The sequence below is a fragment of the Lottia gigantea genome, assembly GCF_000327385.1.
Source record: "Lottia gigantea unplaced genomic scaffold LOTGIsca_1, whole genome shotgun sequence".
Taxonomy (NCBI): domain Eukaryota; kingdom Metazoa; phylum Mollusca; class Gastropoda; family Lottiidae; genus Lottia; species Lottia gigantea.
In genome coordinates this window covers 4,909,658-4,930,965 of record NW_008706746.1, presented here as the reverse complement: position 1 = coordinate 4,930,965, position 21,308 = coordinate 4,909,658, and the positions used below count along the sequence as shown (strand labels likewise).

The following is a 21,308-nucleotide window of genomic DNA, read 5'->3' as shown; positions in this document are numbered from 1 at the left end:
CCTCCATATTGTTACCTTTATCTTGATTTGCTTTACCATTTACAACATCTCCTACTCCAGTAACGACAACATCAACATTACCAATCTTTTGCAGCGATGTCTACATTTCCTCCAAGATTGTCCAAAGTCCCACCACCAGCTTGGACATTATCCACAACTGCTCCAACGTTATCTACAACACCACCAGCTTGGGCATTGTCGAGAACTCCTCCAACATTGTTCCCAACCCCGTCAGCTTGGACATTGTCCACAACTGCTCCAACATTATCTACAACACCACCAGCTTGGGCATTGTCTATAACTTCTCCAACGTTATCTTTAACACCACCAGCTTGGACATTGTCCACAACTGCTCCAACTTTATCGTTAACACCACCAGCTTGGGCATTGTCTATAACTTCTCCAACTTTGTTCCCAACCCCATCAGCTTGGACATTGTCCACAACTGCTCCAACATTATCTACAACACCACCAGCTTGAGCATTGTCTATAACCTCTCCAACTTTATCTTTAACACCACCAGCTTGGGCATTGTCCACAACTGCTCCAACTTTATCGTTAACACCACCAGCTTGGGCATTGTCCACAACTTCTCCAACGTTATCTACAACACCACCAGTTTGGGCATTGTCAGGAACTCTTCCAAGATTATCCACAGCAACTCCAATTTGAGCTACGTCAACAACCCCACCAACATTATCTACTACACCACCCGCTTGAATATTGTCAAAAACGCCAACGTTGTTTGCAGTTAAACCAGCTTGAGTATTGTCTGCAGCACCAACAATGGTGACTTTGTCCACATTACCAATATCTTGTGCATTGTTCATGGCCCCGACAACTTGGGCATTTTCCACGGCTACATTGTCAACTAATAAATCGTTGTTTAATTGTCTTCGAACACGACCTGAAAAAGATAATCGGTTGTTGGCTGATCTAAGAAACAATGAATGTCACCATTTCAGGGAGGGGCAAATATATACACATTCCGAAATTTGAGTTCTGCTTTTTAGTTTTTAGCATCAGGATGTTGACAGGACAAAAAGCACATTGAATGAATTATTCCAAACGATTAAATCGAATAAAATAAAAATAAGCAAATACTTACCTATAGTCAAGAGTTTTGCTGTATCAACAAAAGGTATATTTTCATTTTGTTTCGGTCCATGCTTATGATTCGTAGGCTTTATATATAAACAATTTACAACTACCATCAAAAGACTACAAACAACCACCACATTCATGATGATGCTTATTCACAATGTTGGTAGTGCACATTTGAACTTGCTTTAAATACAAAATTCGCACAGGTAAAAACTCCACACTTTCCTCCAATTCAATCCTTATTAATATTACGTCACACTGAGAAATATTTCTTTCGTGTCTTAATCCCGGGACCCCATATCGCAACTGATTGAACTGATTTTTTACCAGTTTACACAATTTAATTCAGAAATCAATTTTTTATGACATGAACGTGACTTTAGATACTTTTGAGGTGACATAATAAGCACTTTTTATCAATCACAAACGAAAAGGATAGTATACGATTTTTAATGTAAGACTTAAAATATTTTCTTTGCACGCCATAATATACATAAAGAAAGTTTTTCAGACAATGTGATATTCGCCCACTGAAGCAGTTAAGAAAAATGTTTATTAGGTTCAAGAAGCATAAGACTGTGACTTCCGTTCAGCAAACAATGTAATCATACCAGTATCGAGCAACACGTTTGCATTAAGACGATTAAAACTGTTAAGAAAGAAATAAAGCTTTAAGTGGTGCTTAATCATGTAAGTCATTGAAAAGAAGGAGCAAAACATAACTGTTGCTGATTTGCTTTCAGTATCTGTACGTCTGTTGTTTGTATGAATGTAGTGTTGACTATCGACAGGAAAGACATTGTCAATGATATGGGAATCCCACTATGGGATGGCGAAGTTCTCAGAATTTAGGTGTAAGTCTCATATGCTAAATTGAAGTGCATGAAGGATCAGTCTATTATTTTGAATGTGAAATTCAAGGATATATTCTTGTTTTTTTTTAAGAAATAAATAATCACCTTTCTTGTAGTTCAAACACATTCTTCCTACTTAATTATTTTATGTAGAGGAATATCCTTTATAGGAGATTTTTTAAAAAATAATTGATCGGAAACTGTGTACAGGAACACGTGCCGTTGTCTTTCCTCATTAAGTTTAATATATATATATACCGATAACTTGTATGATTGGGAGCGATTGGGATCGGCAAATACTTGCTAATATTGTGATAGTGACTATACGTAAGCTCTTGCATCAACTAACACGTTGGATAAATATACCATCTCAAAAGGTTTCGTGTAAAGAGAAGAGGAAAACCATTTAGTGCATTGTTGTAGAATTGGCAACAGCATTAGAGAAATTGGTCTAGGAGTGTAGAGAGTCGTAAATGTTTCTAATGTGTTTAGAAAGTTCTAAAATGGTTGCTGTGAAAAGTGACTATTAAAACAAGTGATCTGGCTCAAATGCACCAAGTCAATCATACCTATAGCTGCATTTGAGCCAGATCCCTTGCTAGAACTTTCTAAACACAAATGGACCAGTTTTACCAATGCTGAAGCCAATTCCGAACTTCGAGTAGATCAACTGTTCATGGATATCCAAGTCCGAGAGTCCACACGGTGTGAATGTGAAACACACAACCCAATAATGATAAAAAAAACACGATATATTAATTACCCTGTAACGTTTTTTATTAGTTTTATAAAATTGGTACAACCAGAACATTTGATTTTGCTTAACTTTTTTTTAATTATTTGTTACTAATTTTGTACACATTGAATATTTCAATATCCACGACCACCGCGACCATTACCTCTCCACCCTCTTCTCACTCCAAGGAAATCATTACGATCATATGCTCGGCCTCCTCTTCGTCCAAATCTATCGAATCTGTCGAATGTATCGAATCTATTGAATCTATCAAATCTATCCAATCTATTAAAATCTCTATCTCTACGATAAGAAGGACGTGCTCTGTAAGTGCTTCTCTTCCATCCTATAAATGATATCAAATAAAATTCATAACATCATTCAGAACCATATTCCATCATATCATTGTGGACTAAATCCACCTGAATCAAACCGCCGCTTTAAATACTCTTATTGTAGTCGAACCCCATCCGAGGGTCGATCCGTACAGTTCTTGTCGGAACGAAAGAGTATGCAGTTTTATTGGAAATTGTTGTGTATATTATCATTATTTCACAAAATATAGAATATAAAAATATTGTAATTTAGTTAATAAAGATATATATGTATATCAAATAGATTACACCATTGCAAAGTGAATGTGATCCAAAGCAGATCGATTAATATCGACCAATAACAGGTCTATAGACCTCCTGCATGGTATTCCAAGCTGGTCAAAGTGAAGCATTCTATTACCCATGAATGGGTTGCTTTTACAGAACAATATGACGGGAATTCAAAGTCGTATTAAATAATGAATAATATACATTAATAATAGATAATCTTACTTCTTGAGATTGGATTAAATCTTTGTCCTCGTGATACTGAAATGTCTACACGATGTGCTAATGCAGGGGTATCATAATTCAACCCAGTCAATCTTGGATCAATTAGCGATCCTGAAAGAAATAAACGATGATCACATAAAAAAAGGAATTAAAAGAAATATGGCTACATAGTACATACTTATAAAGTTTCCTCGCGTGCAGCCCCCTCTCCCCCCCCCCCCCCCCCTCCTTTGCTGCAATTTACTACCCTGCGTTCATTTGGCGGAACAATATGAGCCTGATCTTTTCTATTGAACAACCCTTGTCAAAATGGTATTTGTTTTCTAAACCATATTTTTCTAAACGTTAAAGGGGAATGGAATAGGCTACCAATCTCCTCTATATATTTCAATATAAAGTGTGCCCATTATAAATATTTAAAAATATAAATATGTATACAAGCTCAAACATACAGGGATTTTTAAGTAGGTAATTCAAAGAAAGTACCTGTTTAATAATGTTAAATTGAACACAGGCCTGATTCGTGAAAAGGTTAACTGCTCAAAATCAAAACACAAGAAAGAAAATCATAATCTACTTACCAGGACCTAAATGGTTTCTAGGGTCATGCAGTATCTGCCCATTTTGAAATGGACAGTTTGGGTCGGCTAATGGGTTAATATATTGTGCCGTGACTCCGATGATCAAACAAGCACCAATAGCAATCAGTGCGTTCATTATTTTAGATGAATTCTGAAATTAGAATTTAGAATTGAAACCATTAGTATTTGCATAACAGGTTCTTATCATCAGAACAGAATAAAAGTCAAATAATTGACCTATTTGTACCTATAGCCAATCAATTTTTCATTTTGCAAGTCGAACCTAAAAGCAAAATACCGCGTGCAGGTCGACCACAGGAGACTTATATACATGTACACATAATATATAATCCGCTTTCGAATAATGAATAATTAATTAATAACTTCATACATTTATAGGCCTGAAGAAGCAGGAATTTTTTGAAACTTTGCCAAAAATGCCTAAATTAAATTAAAACTGAAACCAATAGAGAAGTTTTGACATCTTTAACCATAATAAATTATTATCAAACGAATATTTTCAAAAATGAAGATTTCACACTTTACCTTCTTGCTGCTATTTCAAATAATTCTGTTCTGGTTAAGTTTCTTGGTTAAACTGAAGTTTATATACAAACTCATACAATGATTCACACGTCATAGACAGTCATCCATCAAAACAAATGTAGCCACATTTGTTATATTATGATAAAGTGATTATTTAGGCGTACGTCATAGAAGGCTGCACAGTCATAAACCATGACATTCTTACACGGGACAAATGGTTCATACAGGGTTTCTTTGTAAATTGATAGGCCAAAATAGCATTAAAAAAGGCATATAATATCATATCAATCAAAATCATTCATGGTTACTGGTTACTGCTTCCTTTTGTCTTTGTTAATTATAGATTACTACATATTATTTTTTACAACCTTTTTTATTTGATTATTTTTTAATGAGTATTCCTTTAAAATATGAGCTAATAATGCTTTTAGATGCCGATAAACAAAAATAACCTTCCTTCCGCATCTTCGCTGAAAAATGACTGAATTGAAGTAAATCTACGAGTGCTACAGTTGAAAAGTTCTAAGACTAACCGTTAAATACCAAGTCATTTAGATTTATTTCTCTACATAGTCCCTTTGCAGATTTTCACACTTTTTCCAGCGATGCTGAAGAGCCTGTGAAAAACAAATTTCTTCCGCCAACCTAAAAAAAGGTCAGTTCCTTTTTTCGCATCAGGTGAAGCGGGAAAAGGGGGAATGGACAATCATGGACTCCTTTAGACAGCATTCCCCGTATGCTTTGCTAACTGGTTAGCACGATATTAACAGAATACCCTTGGAATCATAAAAGACCTGGCATTTGTAGGGTGTGATTCGGATGCTTCCATTATTTTCCTATTAATTTCTGTAGTTTTTGGAGAAAGCAATATAATTTTTTTAAATTTTTGTATCAATAGTTTCATGTTTTATCATCTCGCAACAGATAATCTGCCACAGTTCATTTGTATAAGAACACTCGTATTTTGAAATGAATGATCACTTATTTATATCTACTAGTAAATCAATCACATTAAAACATATAACTATTTCATCATCTTCATTTACTGTCATTTTGAAATTGTATAAGGAAATGAGAGTGTTGGAGAATGACTGCAGCATTGTCGTTCCTGGTCTGGCCCTGCTGATACTCAAGGAGATACCAAACATGGGGGGGTTGGGGCGGGGGGGGCGGTGGGGGGGGGGGGGGGGTTCTTGTGGTGTCAATTCATTACTACTCATGAAAGTTTTAAAAGTTTGATCGACTCACCATTATAGCAATGCGGCTAATACAGAATATGTGAAGGCTAACAGAAACGTAAAGGATGCCTCGATGATGATTCCTATAAAAAATATTTTAAAACGTTATGTTCCACTTTGAAACAAATACATGTATACGAATGGATATTTAAAGTCAGAAAATTAAAGGCAACTCGGCAACACAGTGCGCATCGCGTATAATTACAAAAATGTTATAAGAATGTATTTATATGGTGCATCAACGCCCAAGGTGTTGGACAACGAAACTGTCTGGATTTCATAAAATGAAAGAACATTGTTTCTATATATTTCGAAATTTTCATTACCTCTTCCGGTCGTTGTTTCAGTGACTGACATTGTTGGTTCTTGATTACTTTGTGTTGTTTCAGTATCTTGTGTTGTTTCAGTAGGCCTATCTGGAGTTGTTTCAGTATCTGGTGTTATTTCAGTATCTGTTGTTTCAGTATCTGCTATTATTTCAGTACCTGTTGTCGTTTCGGTATCTAGTGTTGTTTCAGTACCAGGTGTTGTTTCAGTATCTAGTGTTGTTTCAGTACCAGGTGTTTTTTCAGTATCTAGTGTTGTTTCAGTACCAGGTGTTGTTTCAGTATCTAGTGTTGTTTCAGTACCAGGTGTTTTTTCAGTATCTAGAGTTGTTTCAGTATCGGATGTTGTTTCAGTGTTTGTTGTTGTTTCTGTATCTAGTGGTGTTTCAGTGTTTGTTGGTGTTTCAGTGTTTGTTGGTGTTACAGTATATGGAGTTGTTTCAGTATCCGATGTTGTTTCAGGATCTTGGGTTGTTTCATCAGTATCCGGTGTTGTTTCAGTATCCGGTGTTGTTTCAGTATCCGATGCTGTTTCAGTGTCTGTTGTTGTTTCAGTATCCGATGTTGTTTCGGGATCTGGGGTTGTTTCAGTTCCAGGTGTTGTTTCAGTATCTAGTGTTGTTTCAGTTCCAGGTGTTGTTTCAGTATTTAGTATCGTTTCAGTATCCGATGTTGTTTCAGCGTTTGTTGGTGTTTCAGTATATGGGGTTGTTTCAGTATCCGATGTTGTTTCAGAATCATGGGTTGTTTCAGTTCCGGGTGTTGTTTCAATACTTGGTGTTGTACCAGTACTCCATGATGTACTAGTACTTTGTGTTATTTCGGAACCTGGCGTGGTTTCAGTACTTCGTGTTGTTTCAGTACCTTGAATAAGAACACATGTGTGCATTGAGAAATGAAAGGTGTATTTCACCTTCTCTTCTGATCAGATCATAAATTACTAGGTAAGAAATGTCTTCCAGGACGACCGTATAACCCAACATATATTTTTTTATTTAACAGCGTCGGGGTTTTCAACTTGTACAGACCGTTGTGCAAAGCCCCTCTGAATTTGATAAATTTGAAGAAACTCGTGTCACAGCCTAGTCGAATGGCAATAAATAATTTCAACGAATTCCGTCCATATCCGTTGAGAATTGTACCTCCAAGAGCGTTTAAAAACTGAACATCTGAAGAGGCATATAGATTATACAATACATACCACTTTTAACGCCACTTATAGCCAAGATAAGGAAAAACATAAATATTGTCATATACATGTACTCCATGCTGAAATCTTTATGTGATCAGAAACATGAAAATATCGCCCCAAACTTTCGAGCTCATTTGAAAATTTAACCAGCAACAAAAATTGGAAAATCAATAAAATGCAATATATAGTCCGCGAAACTGTTCATCAAGTAAACTGACAAATATGAAGACTTGAGCGTGTATGGGTACTATGAAGTGATGACTGCAACACAATCAGTGCGATTCACACGAATATACACATCAACTTATTTTACTTACACGTGTTTCGGATATTTGGGAATGTTTTCAAATTCCCCTTATTAAACCATAAAGTTAGCGATTTAGATTCATCTAAAGATAAGAATTCTTCAGTAATATTTCTCTGAACTAGTAATCGTTGAATTCTGTATTCTTGCACTAATGAGATGCAGACGTAAAACACAAATATTGTAATTGCTCACTACTACACGTAGTGATAAGCATTATTTTGTTTTAATCAAAGTTACCAACGAGTAGAGTTTCGGACATTAAATAAAATAAACGAGTGCGATTTTGTTACACATATTTGCTAACTAATAATCAAAAATAATAAAATGATTATTGGTTTTAAAACTATGTCCGCCATTGTTAAAAAAAACACTCCAAATTGATATTTACACCTTTTGAATGTATCATGTAAATACAATACGTTACTGTGACCAGATTGTTATCTTCTATAATTACCCGTTATGTCTTGTGTGTCATGATACTGCCCTAAAATATAGATATGGGTGGATTATAAGGCGAATTTGTTTACATCTCTAAGGTGTTATTTATTCAATCTTTCATAACAAGATCCCGGGGAACATTCCACGTATGAATTAGATTTCGACGGAGAAGGGGCACGATTCGTTCAGACCCGTGATCTAGCCAATCTGCCAATTTTCGGCTGACTGCAGCTAAGCCAGTAGCGTGACTGTGGTTGGCTTGGCATAAGTCGCTAGCCGCAGCTTTGAGCAAAGAATAACTTTCGCACTAAGTGCCAATAATATCAGATGCAGAATGATGATTCTCTCCGACTAAGACTGACCGGTTCCATAACCAAAAATCGTAACCTTCTAATACAAATTGCTAAATTGGTTGCAAAGCAATTTATTAACTAAAAAGACCAATGCTGGATTCCAACATTTTAATCCAGATCAAATAAACCAAAACTACAAGACAAGTGAAAAGTCTCGGTTTAACGAAAAGTAACACTTTGCGAGCGCCGGTGGAAGTAACACTCCGGCGGCTGGCTGGCTTAAAATGCAGACCGGCGGTGGCTTGTGTCAGCATTACCTGGCGGCTTGACGGCAGTTTTTCGGCGGCCCACAGGTCTAGATTCGCTTAAATATATAGGACTCGGACGGAACAAATATTTCATTGAGAAATTAGAATAAGTGGTTTTGGTCAGTTGGGTAGCTTTCTTTTTCTTTCAATCTCCGTCATTTTCATTTAGTCTGGAAATGATTGACTGTAGATTGTCATCAACAAGGTTGTCATTTAAGTTTTGGTTTTTAGATTATTATGCTACTATCATATTGTTTCTGGAAATTTCTCTTGTAGACTCTCATAATGAGCAAGGGCTATCTTACTTGCTCGATGAGTGGTGGTATTGAAAGGGACAACAAATTGCGCTATGCCTTCATAAAGTTGAATATATAAAGCTATTAGCCTTGCTGTACTAAGTGTCAAGAATCCAGGAATCCAAACCAATAAAATTATGTCCTTTGGAATTTAATTTCAATATTTCATCTTTAAAATGTAAAATTGGCAACTTCATTAACAAGTTAATTAAAAACTTTTCAGTCATATAATGAGTTTAAGTATATTAATAGTCCAGGTTAGCACTTGTCATGTTAACCCTTTCAATCCCGGTGGTTACCTTCAACTTCTACTCAGTTTATCCACTTCAGTTAGTTTGAATTATTTGACACACGAGTATAGTCTTATTTTTGCCCTTCCGCCCTTATTTTATTTATTTGTCTTTATTTATTATTGTTTGTAATAAGCGGATTAGATTAAATTCTTGTTGTAATGTTTGTTTATTTTGTTCTTTATTATTAATTTAATAGTTTGTATTTTGTAAATTTAATTCCTTTTTTGAAAATACAAATAAAGTACCCATTTACTTTATTTTTGTTTGTTATTAGAGTTGGGAATTTGCATATAGTCACTGTGACAACCATTTTTGCATGTAAAAATACTGACAAAGCCATCAAGAAACTGATAGACATAAGGATAGCTTTCCAGGCAAGGTTAAGGACGTTATGTGTGTAAGATGCAAAGATGGAAATACCACAAAACCTAAAGTTGATTAAGAAACTGAACTTGGCGAATGGATGAAGACTGAGATAAAATAAATTTGGATTAGAATATGATATTACATTTAATAGTAAATACAATAGAAGTACACACATAGAAAAGATATGAATAAAACATATTATAATACAACGGCAATGCAAAGTTTATCTTTACCTACCAATACTAAAAAAACATTACCATGACATTTTAACTATTTAAATACTAATTCGTCTGTTCAACCTGTGAATCACAATAACGTATAAACAATTTGGAATGCAGTCACAGGGCATCACGAAATACACACAGAACCAATTTATATTTAACATAATTGTCAGAAATTTGACCAAAATAGTTATCTCGTCGAACGATTAGTTACTTCAATTACTTTGGTCTACAGCTGGAAACTTTTGTCTGTTCTAGCTGTTAGATCTTCAGAATATGAAATGAATGCAAATATCACACGAACACATAATATAACAATGTACTAGGCAAGACAAAAATTAAGTTTTTTTTTTTAAAAAAAATATATGTTTATATGGAATTATATAGAGCACTATCACAAGCAATTGAAATGTTAAATATTACCATAACCAATATCTTGCAGGTTAGCAACTGTGTGCGTTACAGTGAGACATAGCGTTTTTCTGAAAAGTGTCTTATAATCTGCTGACAGCAAATCTGATCTCTGATCAAATTCTTATCGTAAATGTAAAAAATTTTACAAATCTGTACATAGAACCCCGCATCGTTGTTTGTAAATTTTAAAATAACCATTCAAAAACTACCGATAAACAAAAAATATACTTTATATTGGTTTAAACTATATTAGAATATCATTAAACATTTCAATGTTATACAAATCAATATGATTTCACATGTTCAATTAAGCATCAACCATTACAAGATTCATCTTATTCTCTATTGGCTTGACTTTGGTGTTAATTTGTGTTGCTAGAGGTGGCATAACTTTCTTAGTGGACCAGACTGGAAGCTCCTTCACTGCTATGACTCTTTTCTTTTTCTTAGATTTCTTCAGGTTCTTGACGTTCTGTTATGGAAATCAGAAATCGTATGATAGATGGAAAATAGAAGTAATCTACATTATTTTATATATTATAAAATATATTGATATTTGTGATGATTGTTGGTCGGTAGTCAGTAATTTACCACATGAATAGGTGATTATATGACTTTTAAAGCCAGATCATAATCAGCAAATGAAAATGCTTGTAAACTAATTGAAACTTTGTAAACTTTATATTCACATTTCTTACTTAAAGGCCATGATTCTGCTTGATTTGAATCATATGTAAATAGTTTTCAGAACTACTTGAACTGTACGAAAATCCCATAATTATTATTACGGTGGCCGATATACGACCAAATTGTCATTTTGATTATTTAATTATAAACTTGTATTATAATTATATTATTATAAATTTCTACATAATTCTTTCAAATATACTTCAAACTAGAAAATTCGCTTTCATTTTCCTTATTTCTTTTATATATATGTCGTAGTAGTAAGAAACGACTAGTGGTACGGATGGCCAACGTTTCCCTTTGATACCAACAGAGATACTTACGTTTTTAGTGTATTTGCAAAAAAAAAGTCCTGAAACCACAGCAATTATGGAAACAGCGAGAATAATACCAATTGTAACCAGCATAATAGTCATAAGGTCTGATGTGTTTCCTAGTAAAGTTACTAAAATGATAATTAAAATCATCTTTTAAACTTTATTTAATTTATTATCATGCATTCAATAAAGAAAGTAATGAATATGATGTCTGTTACTCTTACTGTAAAGTAGGGTTGCTACGAAAAGCCAACGACGCTCCTCTAACCGGAATTACCCACCATTTTGTTTCACTTCCGATCAGGTTATCTATCAAAGCAAAGTTACCTGCAATAATTCATTTACATTATTTGTATGACTCATTATTCAGTAAAATAAAAAGCACTTACAATCAAGCGGGGCTCTAGTAGTTGTTGTTGTTGTGACTGTCGTTGTAGCTTCAAAAACAATCATAAAAGAAAGGTCAACATTTAAACATTATGCCAATCTAAACAAAGCAAATAACCTGTCCCATAGCAATTGCTGTATCGTTTAAAGAATTTACCAAAATGCGCATGAATCAATTGCTGAGGTCGTTTCAATAAATTTCATGTAGCAATCATTTAATTTTAATGCACGTATTACTGGCACAAGTAATCTTCTTTATTTTGCCACTAAAATTTAAATGCCAAACACGGGTTAATACTTTATCTGGCAACTTTGCTCGTATGGAATGAAATAGTAGTAGATTACACATTAACGTTCTACCTTACCGGCAACTGCAAGAAAATCTAACGAGAATCCCTTTCTTGTAGCATATCCATCTGAAGTTAAAATAATTCCGACTCGGTTTTGTTTTGTGTAGATTGAAGATGGTACTATAGTACCACAAAAAGTACCATAGATATCATCATTATCATGTACAGTAACGCTGTCAAAATTACAATTTGCTTCCATCTCCACCTGATATGAATAAAATAGATATACAGTCCGATCGAAAACGAATTATTCATATTAAAGTTTACATGACACCCCTGTAACTGAAATAGTGTATTCATGCAAGTGGATCGATTGATAATGCTAGATCAAAGTGAAGAGAGTTGATCGAATTGGTCCTATATGACCTAGATAGGAATACGAAGAAAGAAGTTTAACAAGTGTATTAGTCCAAATTATGCAATTTATCGTGTAATGGTCTCTAGAGCGAAGCTATGAAATTAATTTTATCCGATAATCAGGTACCTGTGTATCACGAATTCGTGAGTACATTCTTTTAAAGAGCGTAGTATAGCAGAAAACAAGCATACCAAACCTTACCTCAAAGTCAGTAAAAGTTAACTTTATTATCATTCCATCTGGAACAGTGATCCCATAAGAACATTTTGAATTCAGTGGATAGTTTTCAGGATAATTCTGCGATGTAATTGTGCCTGAAAGTCCTTCAAAAACTTCATAGGCAGGACATACATCTGAATCTGAAATAATTCAGTCAGATAAACGATTATTATTTATTTCCATTGTCCAAAATTCCATACTTACCAAAATATGAACCGACCAGAAACAACTAGAAACGACTCTGAATCTATATACTTCATTTTAAAAAAATGTGCATTTGGGAAAAGTTGACTTATTATTAGGAGACGTTTTTAATTTTTCATGATTTTGAGAGTCTTTTAGTGCACTTCGCCCAAATGTATATAATTTTTTTTAAATGAATTATTTATTTGGCTAAATTAGCTTGCTTAGAATTTATCACAAAATAGTTTGAGGTCGTTTCCTGTGGTTCTCCTGCTCGTTTCATGTTGTTGGTCGTTTCCTGGTCGTTCCATGTTTTAGTAAGTACGCCAAAATCGCACGAATCAGTTCCATACCATGTGAAAATGGTTGATTTTTTTAAATACGTGTATTACACAAAGTCTTTGTCAACAACTATTAATATTGATAAGGATTCTGGACACCATATTTCGCTTTGAAATTTAACTTCATTTAAATTTTGTCAACTGCCTCTGCGTCAATTCAACCCACGTTACTACTGAAAGAAAAGCTATTTTGAAGAGAAACCTAGAATGAGAAGAACTATTATAAATATCCAAGAGAAAGAGATACCCTTATAAAAAGTTGATATTTACGTACCCTGCATCAGGTTAAGCTCACCTGAAACAAAAAGTTCAACAATATGTAAAAAATCTTAAATATCCTTCTAATTTCCTTTGATTGCTACCCAAAGACACAGATGTATCTTTGCAATAGCATTTCCCACCATATTTCCATTTTTCTGTAATTGAATACATAATTTAACATAAAATATACGCGAGTTCTAAGATGATTTTGTTTAAAAACGTAAAAATGCCAAAATACACCATGTACCAGTACCGTGTGTTGTTGTCTCAGAAACGGGATTATATTTTTAGCTAAGTAATACTGCTCACAGTTCACAGCTCACCGTCGAAATTTGAGCCTTCAAATCCACTTGTGTCCAGAATTATCCCCGTTTGAAAGTTAAAAGACGAGTCGTCTTTTCTTGAAACACTGCTATATATAGAAAAGACATCTATAGAAACAGAAACAGGAAATTCCTAGTTTGAGATATTTTTGAAGGAATTATACAATTCTGAAGACTATTTACACTGTTTACTGTGAAGAAACATATTTCCAAGATTCATTGGGTATTCAAAGGTATAGAAAATGTATGCTTGTTCGTGGTAAGGTTCCTACGTAAGGTAAAGACACTTCAAGATGGAGTCTGCTATATCACGTAACACTGGACAGAATAAGATTGTAGGAATCACAAATGTGATTTAGAGTGGTCACGAATTTTAATAGCCCTTTTAATGACTAGATTAAGGTGAATAAGTATATGTAGATTATAAAACTTACCCTGATCAGTGTCGCCGCTTGTATGATTATTTACACCCACTGTTAAAATAAAATAAATAAGAGATATACTTTTAATAATAGTTTAATCTTGCTACATGTATATATAAATTTCACTACTTGACACGAACAACGAACACAGAACATATTGATGGAAAATCTTACTTTTCTTTTCAGTACAAGCTAAATAATCTACGTGTTTACCTTCGGTGACCGCTGTGAATTCAGCTGAAAACCCTGGAAATGACCCCGAAATATCTGCTATGAATGTAGCTGAAAGCTTATTTGTTGAACTATAAAAAGGCTCCAGGTACGACTGACCACAGAATGTGCCCAGTGATTGGTTCCCATCATTTATTTTTAAACTATCATACAAACAGGTCGCGTGTGGTTCTATCTGAAATATAAAAAATATTTTTTTTTATACTGAGAAGCGTTCATCTGTCTGACAGGTAATAATATCTTTGTACCAGGTGTATAGAAGGATTCATGTTTATATGTTCAGTTTTTAAAAACGAATTAGGCCTATTAAAGAATAGCAAGCTGTAAACATGCTTTTGTTTGAAGAATGTATAAATGTCTCATGACTAGTCGGTTGCAATATGACAAATATTCATAATCCATTTAAGATACTTACGAACATGTCATTAATCTGTAATTTAACTTTGTACTCTTCTGGAACAACTATTGAATACTGACAAATGATGTTGGATGGGTAAAAATCAGGCCAATTCGGTGATGTAAATGTTCCATTTTCACCAGTTAAATACTTATCACAAGTTCCTGTAAAAATACATGTATTCCAAGGTCATTGTTCGCAAGATTAAATGTAGATTTTAAAAGAAACTTTAATCTAATTAGATACTAAAACAATATTGAAGACAAATGTCCAATAAGATGAATAAAACGGTCGCTATAAATGCTTTGTAACGAATTATATATATACGAACCGTTCGTACTTTACTCAAAGTCGAGCTTAAGTCAGACTTTAGGTATGCTGCGCTCCATCTTTGGTGTAAGTCATGCTTTACTCGAGCGTTTTGTGGACAAAACTAAAGTAAAGTCTAAGATAGGGTGGTAGCAGACTTTAGCCGTACTTTATATACGTTTGCTTTTGAAATTGTGACAATGGAAGATTATTTCAACCAATTACACCAAATTAGAGAAATTTAACACGTGGAGAGGAGATTTAAAGACCGCTCAAATCCAATGGAAGATCTAGACGAGAGTGAATTTACGAAACGCTTTAGATTTCCGAAGGATTGCGTTCTACAATTTTTGAAATCATCGATGTGACCAAACTGTACATATCCCACCATTACTACAGTTATGGGTATGTCTTCGTTTGTATGCTAGTGACTCTTTCCAAATAAACGTGGGGGACATAATGGGCGGTCATCAATCCAGTGTCTCCCGAATAGTGAAATTGGTATCAAGGGCTATATATAGCTATTCATAGGTCTGAGGTAATTACGTTTCCAGATGAAAATGAAGTAAAAACAATACATCGAGGTTTTTATGACATTGCGCAGTTTTCGGGGATAATTGGAACAGTTGACTATACACATGGAACCAGTGATGATTTCTGTGTTGGAACTGTATTTGTATCTGGACATAATGTTCCGCTGGTAACAGTGGCTGATGCTGATTTGGATCGCGTAAATACGGGAGAACCTGTGTTGAATGAAATGAAAATTAAATTAGCTACGTAAAATATAATCATATGTTTTTGAAAAATTCAGTACCATTGCAAAAGTGGTTGCTTAAAGTAAGGTGCTACGTAACAGTTCGAATCGTGCATATGCAACTTATTTCGAAAACGTGGAATCAGTCTCGTAATTTATCTTCTTTCGACTGCACTTGTCAAACTCGAATTGACATATTAATATCTACTTTTTATTGAAATTGGATTTGCGGATTTGAGAAGTTCAAATTATGTATAATCAGAGGACTGTATCCCTTTAACTAACCTGACGTCGGTTGAGCCAAAGTGAAGATATCTTGATGGAAATCCATATCGTTATCAAAATCATTCTGCAGAGGGTGCATTTGTGCCGGTATCATAGCACATATCTTCAGATTTGAATTACTAGAATCCATTGTCTCCACTATACCACCACCAGTTTTCTTTCTCTTTTTTTCCATCGCTACATATTTTTTTGCCTTCATTTTTGAATTATACCAGCATTTCTTTAAATGCTTGTGATCTCGTTTAAAGCAAGTGGGCATGGAACAAAAATTATATTTCTCTCCACGCCTTTTCCTTCCTTTGTATGGACCGAATATCATTTTGTTTCGACTCCAAAACACCCTTAAACTCATCCACTACATCGATAAGGAATTCCTTTTTTAATTACAGTAAGTTGGGGTGTCTTCTTCTTGGTATTCCGAGGCGACGACATATTATCTGACATCTTGAATAATTAATCAAATTATGATTTGTAATGTCCCTGATGCGTATTTATAGTAAAGATCCCGCGGAAAAGCACATGAGAAACATGCCAAATTCTTGCTGTCCGTAAGTGTCCGATCAAAATTTTAGTTAAAAATCAATCACATTTTCTATTAACAAATATATTCGAAATTAAATTATAATTCTTTGAGTTATCGTTGGTTTTCCGTACATACACAGAGGTATAGCAAAGATAAGTTTAAGTTGAAGCCATGCATACCGAAATGAATTAGTTACAAAGTCGAACTTTACCCGAAGTCTGACTTGGCGTTAAGTTCGAGCGCAGCAAACGTGTTATACTACACTATGTTTGCATAACAAATATTAAGGATATTTTTCCGGCATCCGACCGATCAAACCTTTCATTTCAATCAGAAATATGTTTAAAGGGACAGTATACAAAATTAGTATTATTAAAAACGATGTAATATATAGGTGAAATAATTTGAATATACTATTTACTTCTATGTATCTACATGTACTAATTGTTAAGTAAGCATCATAATTTGTGGTGTTGGGGCTTATATTGGATCGATAATTTAGTTAAAACCTCCTTGGAGACTTCTCTGAAATTTTGGCGTTTATTTTTCCTACATTAGTTTTCCAACACCAATCAAAAACATAGCGTCTGTAAAAGGTTTACGTGAATCTTTATATAGATAGTTTTGGCGTTCTTGAAATTAACTTGGCTAAAATGTAGTGACTAACATTTTCAGAAAATATAAGGGACACATATCTCTGGATTTTTGTCTATAGATAATTTGAGCACCTAAATTTTCCGACCTCCTAAAAAATCAGACTGCCCCAATATTGTTATGTTTATTAATTGTAATAATGCTTTTGACCTACTTTCCTCTGAAGAAAAAACAGCTACAAAGCCATAATCATCTTGAACATCATCTGAGTTAAATACAACCGTCATAAAGTTGGCAGAACTGTGATAGACCTGTCCTGTTGTATAACCACATAAAGTATCCAGTACATTTGATGTGTTTGTATCATATATCTTAACACTATCATATCCACATCCTGAAGATGTCTCAACCTATAACAAATCACGTTTTTCCATAAAACAACCCTTCAAAACCTTTTCATGAATGTGGACACTTTCATTCCATAATAGACATCTTAAGTATTACAGTTTTAACCGATTGAAAATATTTTAAACAATTCACCAATTTTCAATTTGTAAACACTAATTTATTCAAATATAAAAAAAGACTTGTATTTAATTCTTAGCTTTATTACTGTGAAGCGCTCAGCTTTCAAACAGTTAAAAAACATGTTTGTATCCATTTTCACCAGTTAATGGTATTGTAAAGTGGTCAGGTTTTCTAAAAAAAGAAATATGTGCATCGGGGTCAATGATGGCATTAATTTGTATAATTCCAGAAGGCCTTCGCGATTAGAGACGTCATCAAACACTTAGTTTTAGTGGAATTGCAGGAACACATAAAATTACAATCCTGTTAAATACGTATCACTTAAACTTACTTAATTGCTTACATTAGTGAATATAAACAAAAAATAAATTGGAGATCTTACCGACATATTAACAAATTCTATCCTAACACGGTTACCCTCAGAAACGATGATATCATATGTACATTCAATATTCAAAGGGTAACGCATTGGCCATCCTGGTGAAGAAATCGTTCCATTGTCCCCTATCAACACCTGGTCACAACCTGAAATATTATTTTCACAAAGGTGAGGGAAAGTTTACAACAAATATGAAAATAATATATCTCTCGAAGCAAAGAATAACAACCCGTTGTTTTGTCATACAACCCTCGATCAAGGGTATATATGTCTCTGGCATCAATTTTCAACCTATTCCTTCTTCTGAAGACTGAATGACACTCTGCCAGTGGGTTTGTCAACTTAAAATCTCACCAAAAAGGTAAATATAGTTTCTTTAGTATATTTATTATCGATAAGAAAATTAAAGTAAAGATTCTCAATATAAAGCTTAGGCCTACCTTTAACTGATGTCAAAGCAGTCACAAAGATTGAAAATATCAAAAGCATCGCGACAAATACACGCATCAAACAAGGTGAATGTTCCGTGATTTAGGTATAATTTCAGAACTGAAGTTATTGTGTGAGTCGTCATGGAATATGTGGTTATCGATACCAAGATTAACCTCTGATATATGATATTCTATAATCTATCTTGAATCAAAACTATATATTATAATCAATCAATGATTACAAGGGACTATCCTTAACTAGATACAAACATTTTCATCAAAATTGAAGTTATTCTGTCAAAAAATTGTAGCCTGTAGAAGCAGTGGCGGAGCCAGGTTTACGTCCGGTGGGGGTGGATATTTGAGATTGCCCGAAATTTTAACGTAGTTCTGAAATTTTTTCCCGAAAAATTTGTTTTCGGTCAAGATATGTGCATTAAAACCAACTGGTAAAAAAAAAATTTCAAGTACGTACCATCTTGTCATGGTTTTATATAACAATAAATTATAATATATAATAGATAGCAATAGTTTACAATCAGCCTTATTCACGTGAACGATATTTAAGGTGTTATCTTTAATTTGGAGAATTGGACACATTTGTACCGACATACAATGTATTTCATTGCTTTGATCTGATAATTATAACAATCGACAAAACATGTTGAAATCAATACAAAAATTTCACATATACTTTTAAATTGTAGCTTAATCAATAGTCAAGCAAAAAACTTGGTCGTTAAAATCCATTACAATTAATTCTTATAGATCAACTAACAGAGGATGCACCTTTTAGCAATTACTTTGCTTGTGTACAGTATCTTCTTTAGTGATGGTACGTATTTGAAAACTTTTTTCTGTTGGTTTTAATGCAAATATCTTGTTCTATCTTTGAATAATTTAATGTTAATTTTTAGTTCATTTGTATCTGAACACTGTTTATAACATTTTTTGACAAATAACATTTTTGAAAAAGAGTTTTACGGGTATGTATTGTATAGTACGGAGCCCCTAAGGCGCGATTTTCGATACTTTTTAAAATCATTTCGTTTTAACGAAATAATTAAATAGTTTAAATAGTATCAAATATTGATTTTAACGAAATAGTATTTCGTTATAAGTATTTTGTTATATCGAATACATGGTTTCGTTATAACGAAATATTACTTCGATTAAACGAATTATTACTTCGTTAAAACGAATTAATCATATCGTTCAAACTAAATAATTTGTATAATATATTATGTAGATGTGTATGCATAATGGCTGAATGCAGACAGCATAGATAACAGCTTACTAAAATACAAATTTACTCATATTTCAGAACTCAAAATGCTAGACTTGGACATTAATACATTAATTGGGTTGTACAGAGGTTTTCTGAAAATGATAATATATGTGTATCGGGGACACTTTCCGGCAATTCCACTAAAACTAAGTGTTTTGTGACGTCACTAATCGCGATGTGATCAAGTATATTTTGTGATTAGTGACCTCATCAATCACTTAGTTTTAGTGGAATTGCAGGAACCACAGACGTCAGATTGAAAATTTGAATAGTGCATATTGATGCTATCAGTGTCCTCGATAAACATTAGAAATTTAGAAAACCTCTTTACAATCCCTTTAATCCAGCGCTTGTATGATAATATACGATATAAGAAATAATATGTGATATATGACAGTAAGGTAATGCCTTTATATTTCAGGATATTACAACTACCCCGATTACTATGGCGGATATGGCGGTGAACAAAGTAAGCACGACCTTTTGTTTCACTCCTACTACTTATCTCTAGCCCAATAATATTATTACTGACACAAATACCACACCGATCCACCAAAATAACTAGGCCTTTTAAATGAAAAACACTGTTTTTTAATTGGATGTCAATGAAAGCAGTGTACATGTATATATGTACATGTATATCTATATGTAAATGCTTGTATCCAATTTCCTTTCTAATAGAAGATGGTTCGATTGAATCAATTTCAATTATCCTCATGATAGATATTGTAAGTGTTATATTGTAACAAAAATATGGCAATGATGTTTATAGATTAATTGTTAATTATTGATATAGATTAACAGACTGACTACAATTTGGACAAAGTTCTCAAGCACAGACATCTGTTTCTATAAAATAATATAATTATCTATATATATATATACTATATAGATATAATATACTATATAGATATAATATACTATTGATAGAAACAGATGCCTGTGTTCTCAAGGCCCAGTTTCCTACATCCTACATTAAAGATCTCTCATGTTCTGTGAAAAGAAGCAGACTAATTGTGATATTGTGCAAGAAATATTCTCCTCATTGCACATCCTCATTGCACATTGCAATATCTGTTCTGTCTGGTAGCCTAAACTGGAGCAGAAAAGTAGGACGTAAAACTCCATTTTATTTTGCTTTATTTTATTTGTAGGTACAACTGATACAATATTGACTACGTCTGTAACACCAGGTAAATATACAGATTGTTCTATTATCATTTACACCGACCGTTTCTTCCACATTACAAACTTTTCACGTTTACGATTTCTATATCGTTTTCTAGAAGTTCACATATGTAAAGAAAATTATGCAAAATGTTTTTTAATGCCCTAAAACGATACTAAATTCTATTTTCTTATGTTCTTATTATTTTAGATTGTGGTGGAGTAATAAAC

General features: G+C 33.6%; 4 protein-coding genes across 4 annotated transcripts; all 4 read right to left on the bottom strand.

The window, feature by feature from the left end:
* Positions 1-77: 77 nt before the first annotated feature.
* Positions 78-1,244, bottom strand: LOTGIDRAFT_152229 (hypothetical protein; the record flags this gene model as incomplete). The annotated part of the gene is made up of 2 exons (XM_009045676.1): positions 78-907; positions 1,109-1,244. 2 exons carry the CDS (start codon positions 1,242-1,244, stop codon positions 78-80), a joined length of 966 nt encoding a protein of 321 aa, XP_009043924.1.
* Positions 1,245-2,713: 1,469 nt separating this feature from the next.
* On the bottom strand, positions 2,714-7,480 carry LOTGIDRAFT_227996 (hypothetical protein; the record flags this gene model as incomplete). Its single annotated transcript, XM_009045675.1, has 6 exons — positions 2,714-3,040; positions 3,522-3,632; positions 4,103-4,253; positions 5,897-5,969; positions 6,242-7,076; positions 7,414-7,480. 6 exons carry the CDS (start codon positions 7,478-7,480, stop codon positions 2,829-2,831), a joined length of 1,449 nt encoding a protein of 482 aa, XP_009043923.1. The 3' UTR covers positions 2,714-2,828.
* A 4,599-nt stretch (positions 7,481-12,079) lies between these two features.
* On the bottom strand, positions 12,080-12,757 carry LOTGIDRAFT_102223 (hypothetical protein; the record flags this gene model as incomplete). Its single annotated transcript, XM_009045674.1, has 2 exons — positions 12,080-12,286; positions 12,641-12,757. Coding segments are annotated over 2 exons (324 nt in total), but the record flags the coding sequence as incomplete, so codon positions are not given.
* A 4,661-nt stretch (positions 12,758-17,418) lies between these two features.
* On the bottom strand, positions 17,419-18,680 carry LOTGIDRAFT_152226 (hypothetical protein; the record flags this gene model as incomplete). The annotated part of the gene is made up of 3 exons (XM_009045673.1): positions 17,419-17,694; positions 18,195-18,337; positions 18,632-18,680. The coding sequence occupies 3 exons, from the start codon at positions 18,678-18,680 to the stop codon at positions 17,419-17,421; spliced, it is 468 nt and encodes a 155-aa protein (XP_009043921.1).
* Positions 18,681-21,308: the final 2,628 nt, after the last annotated feature.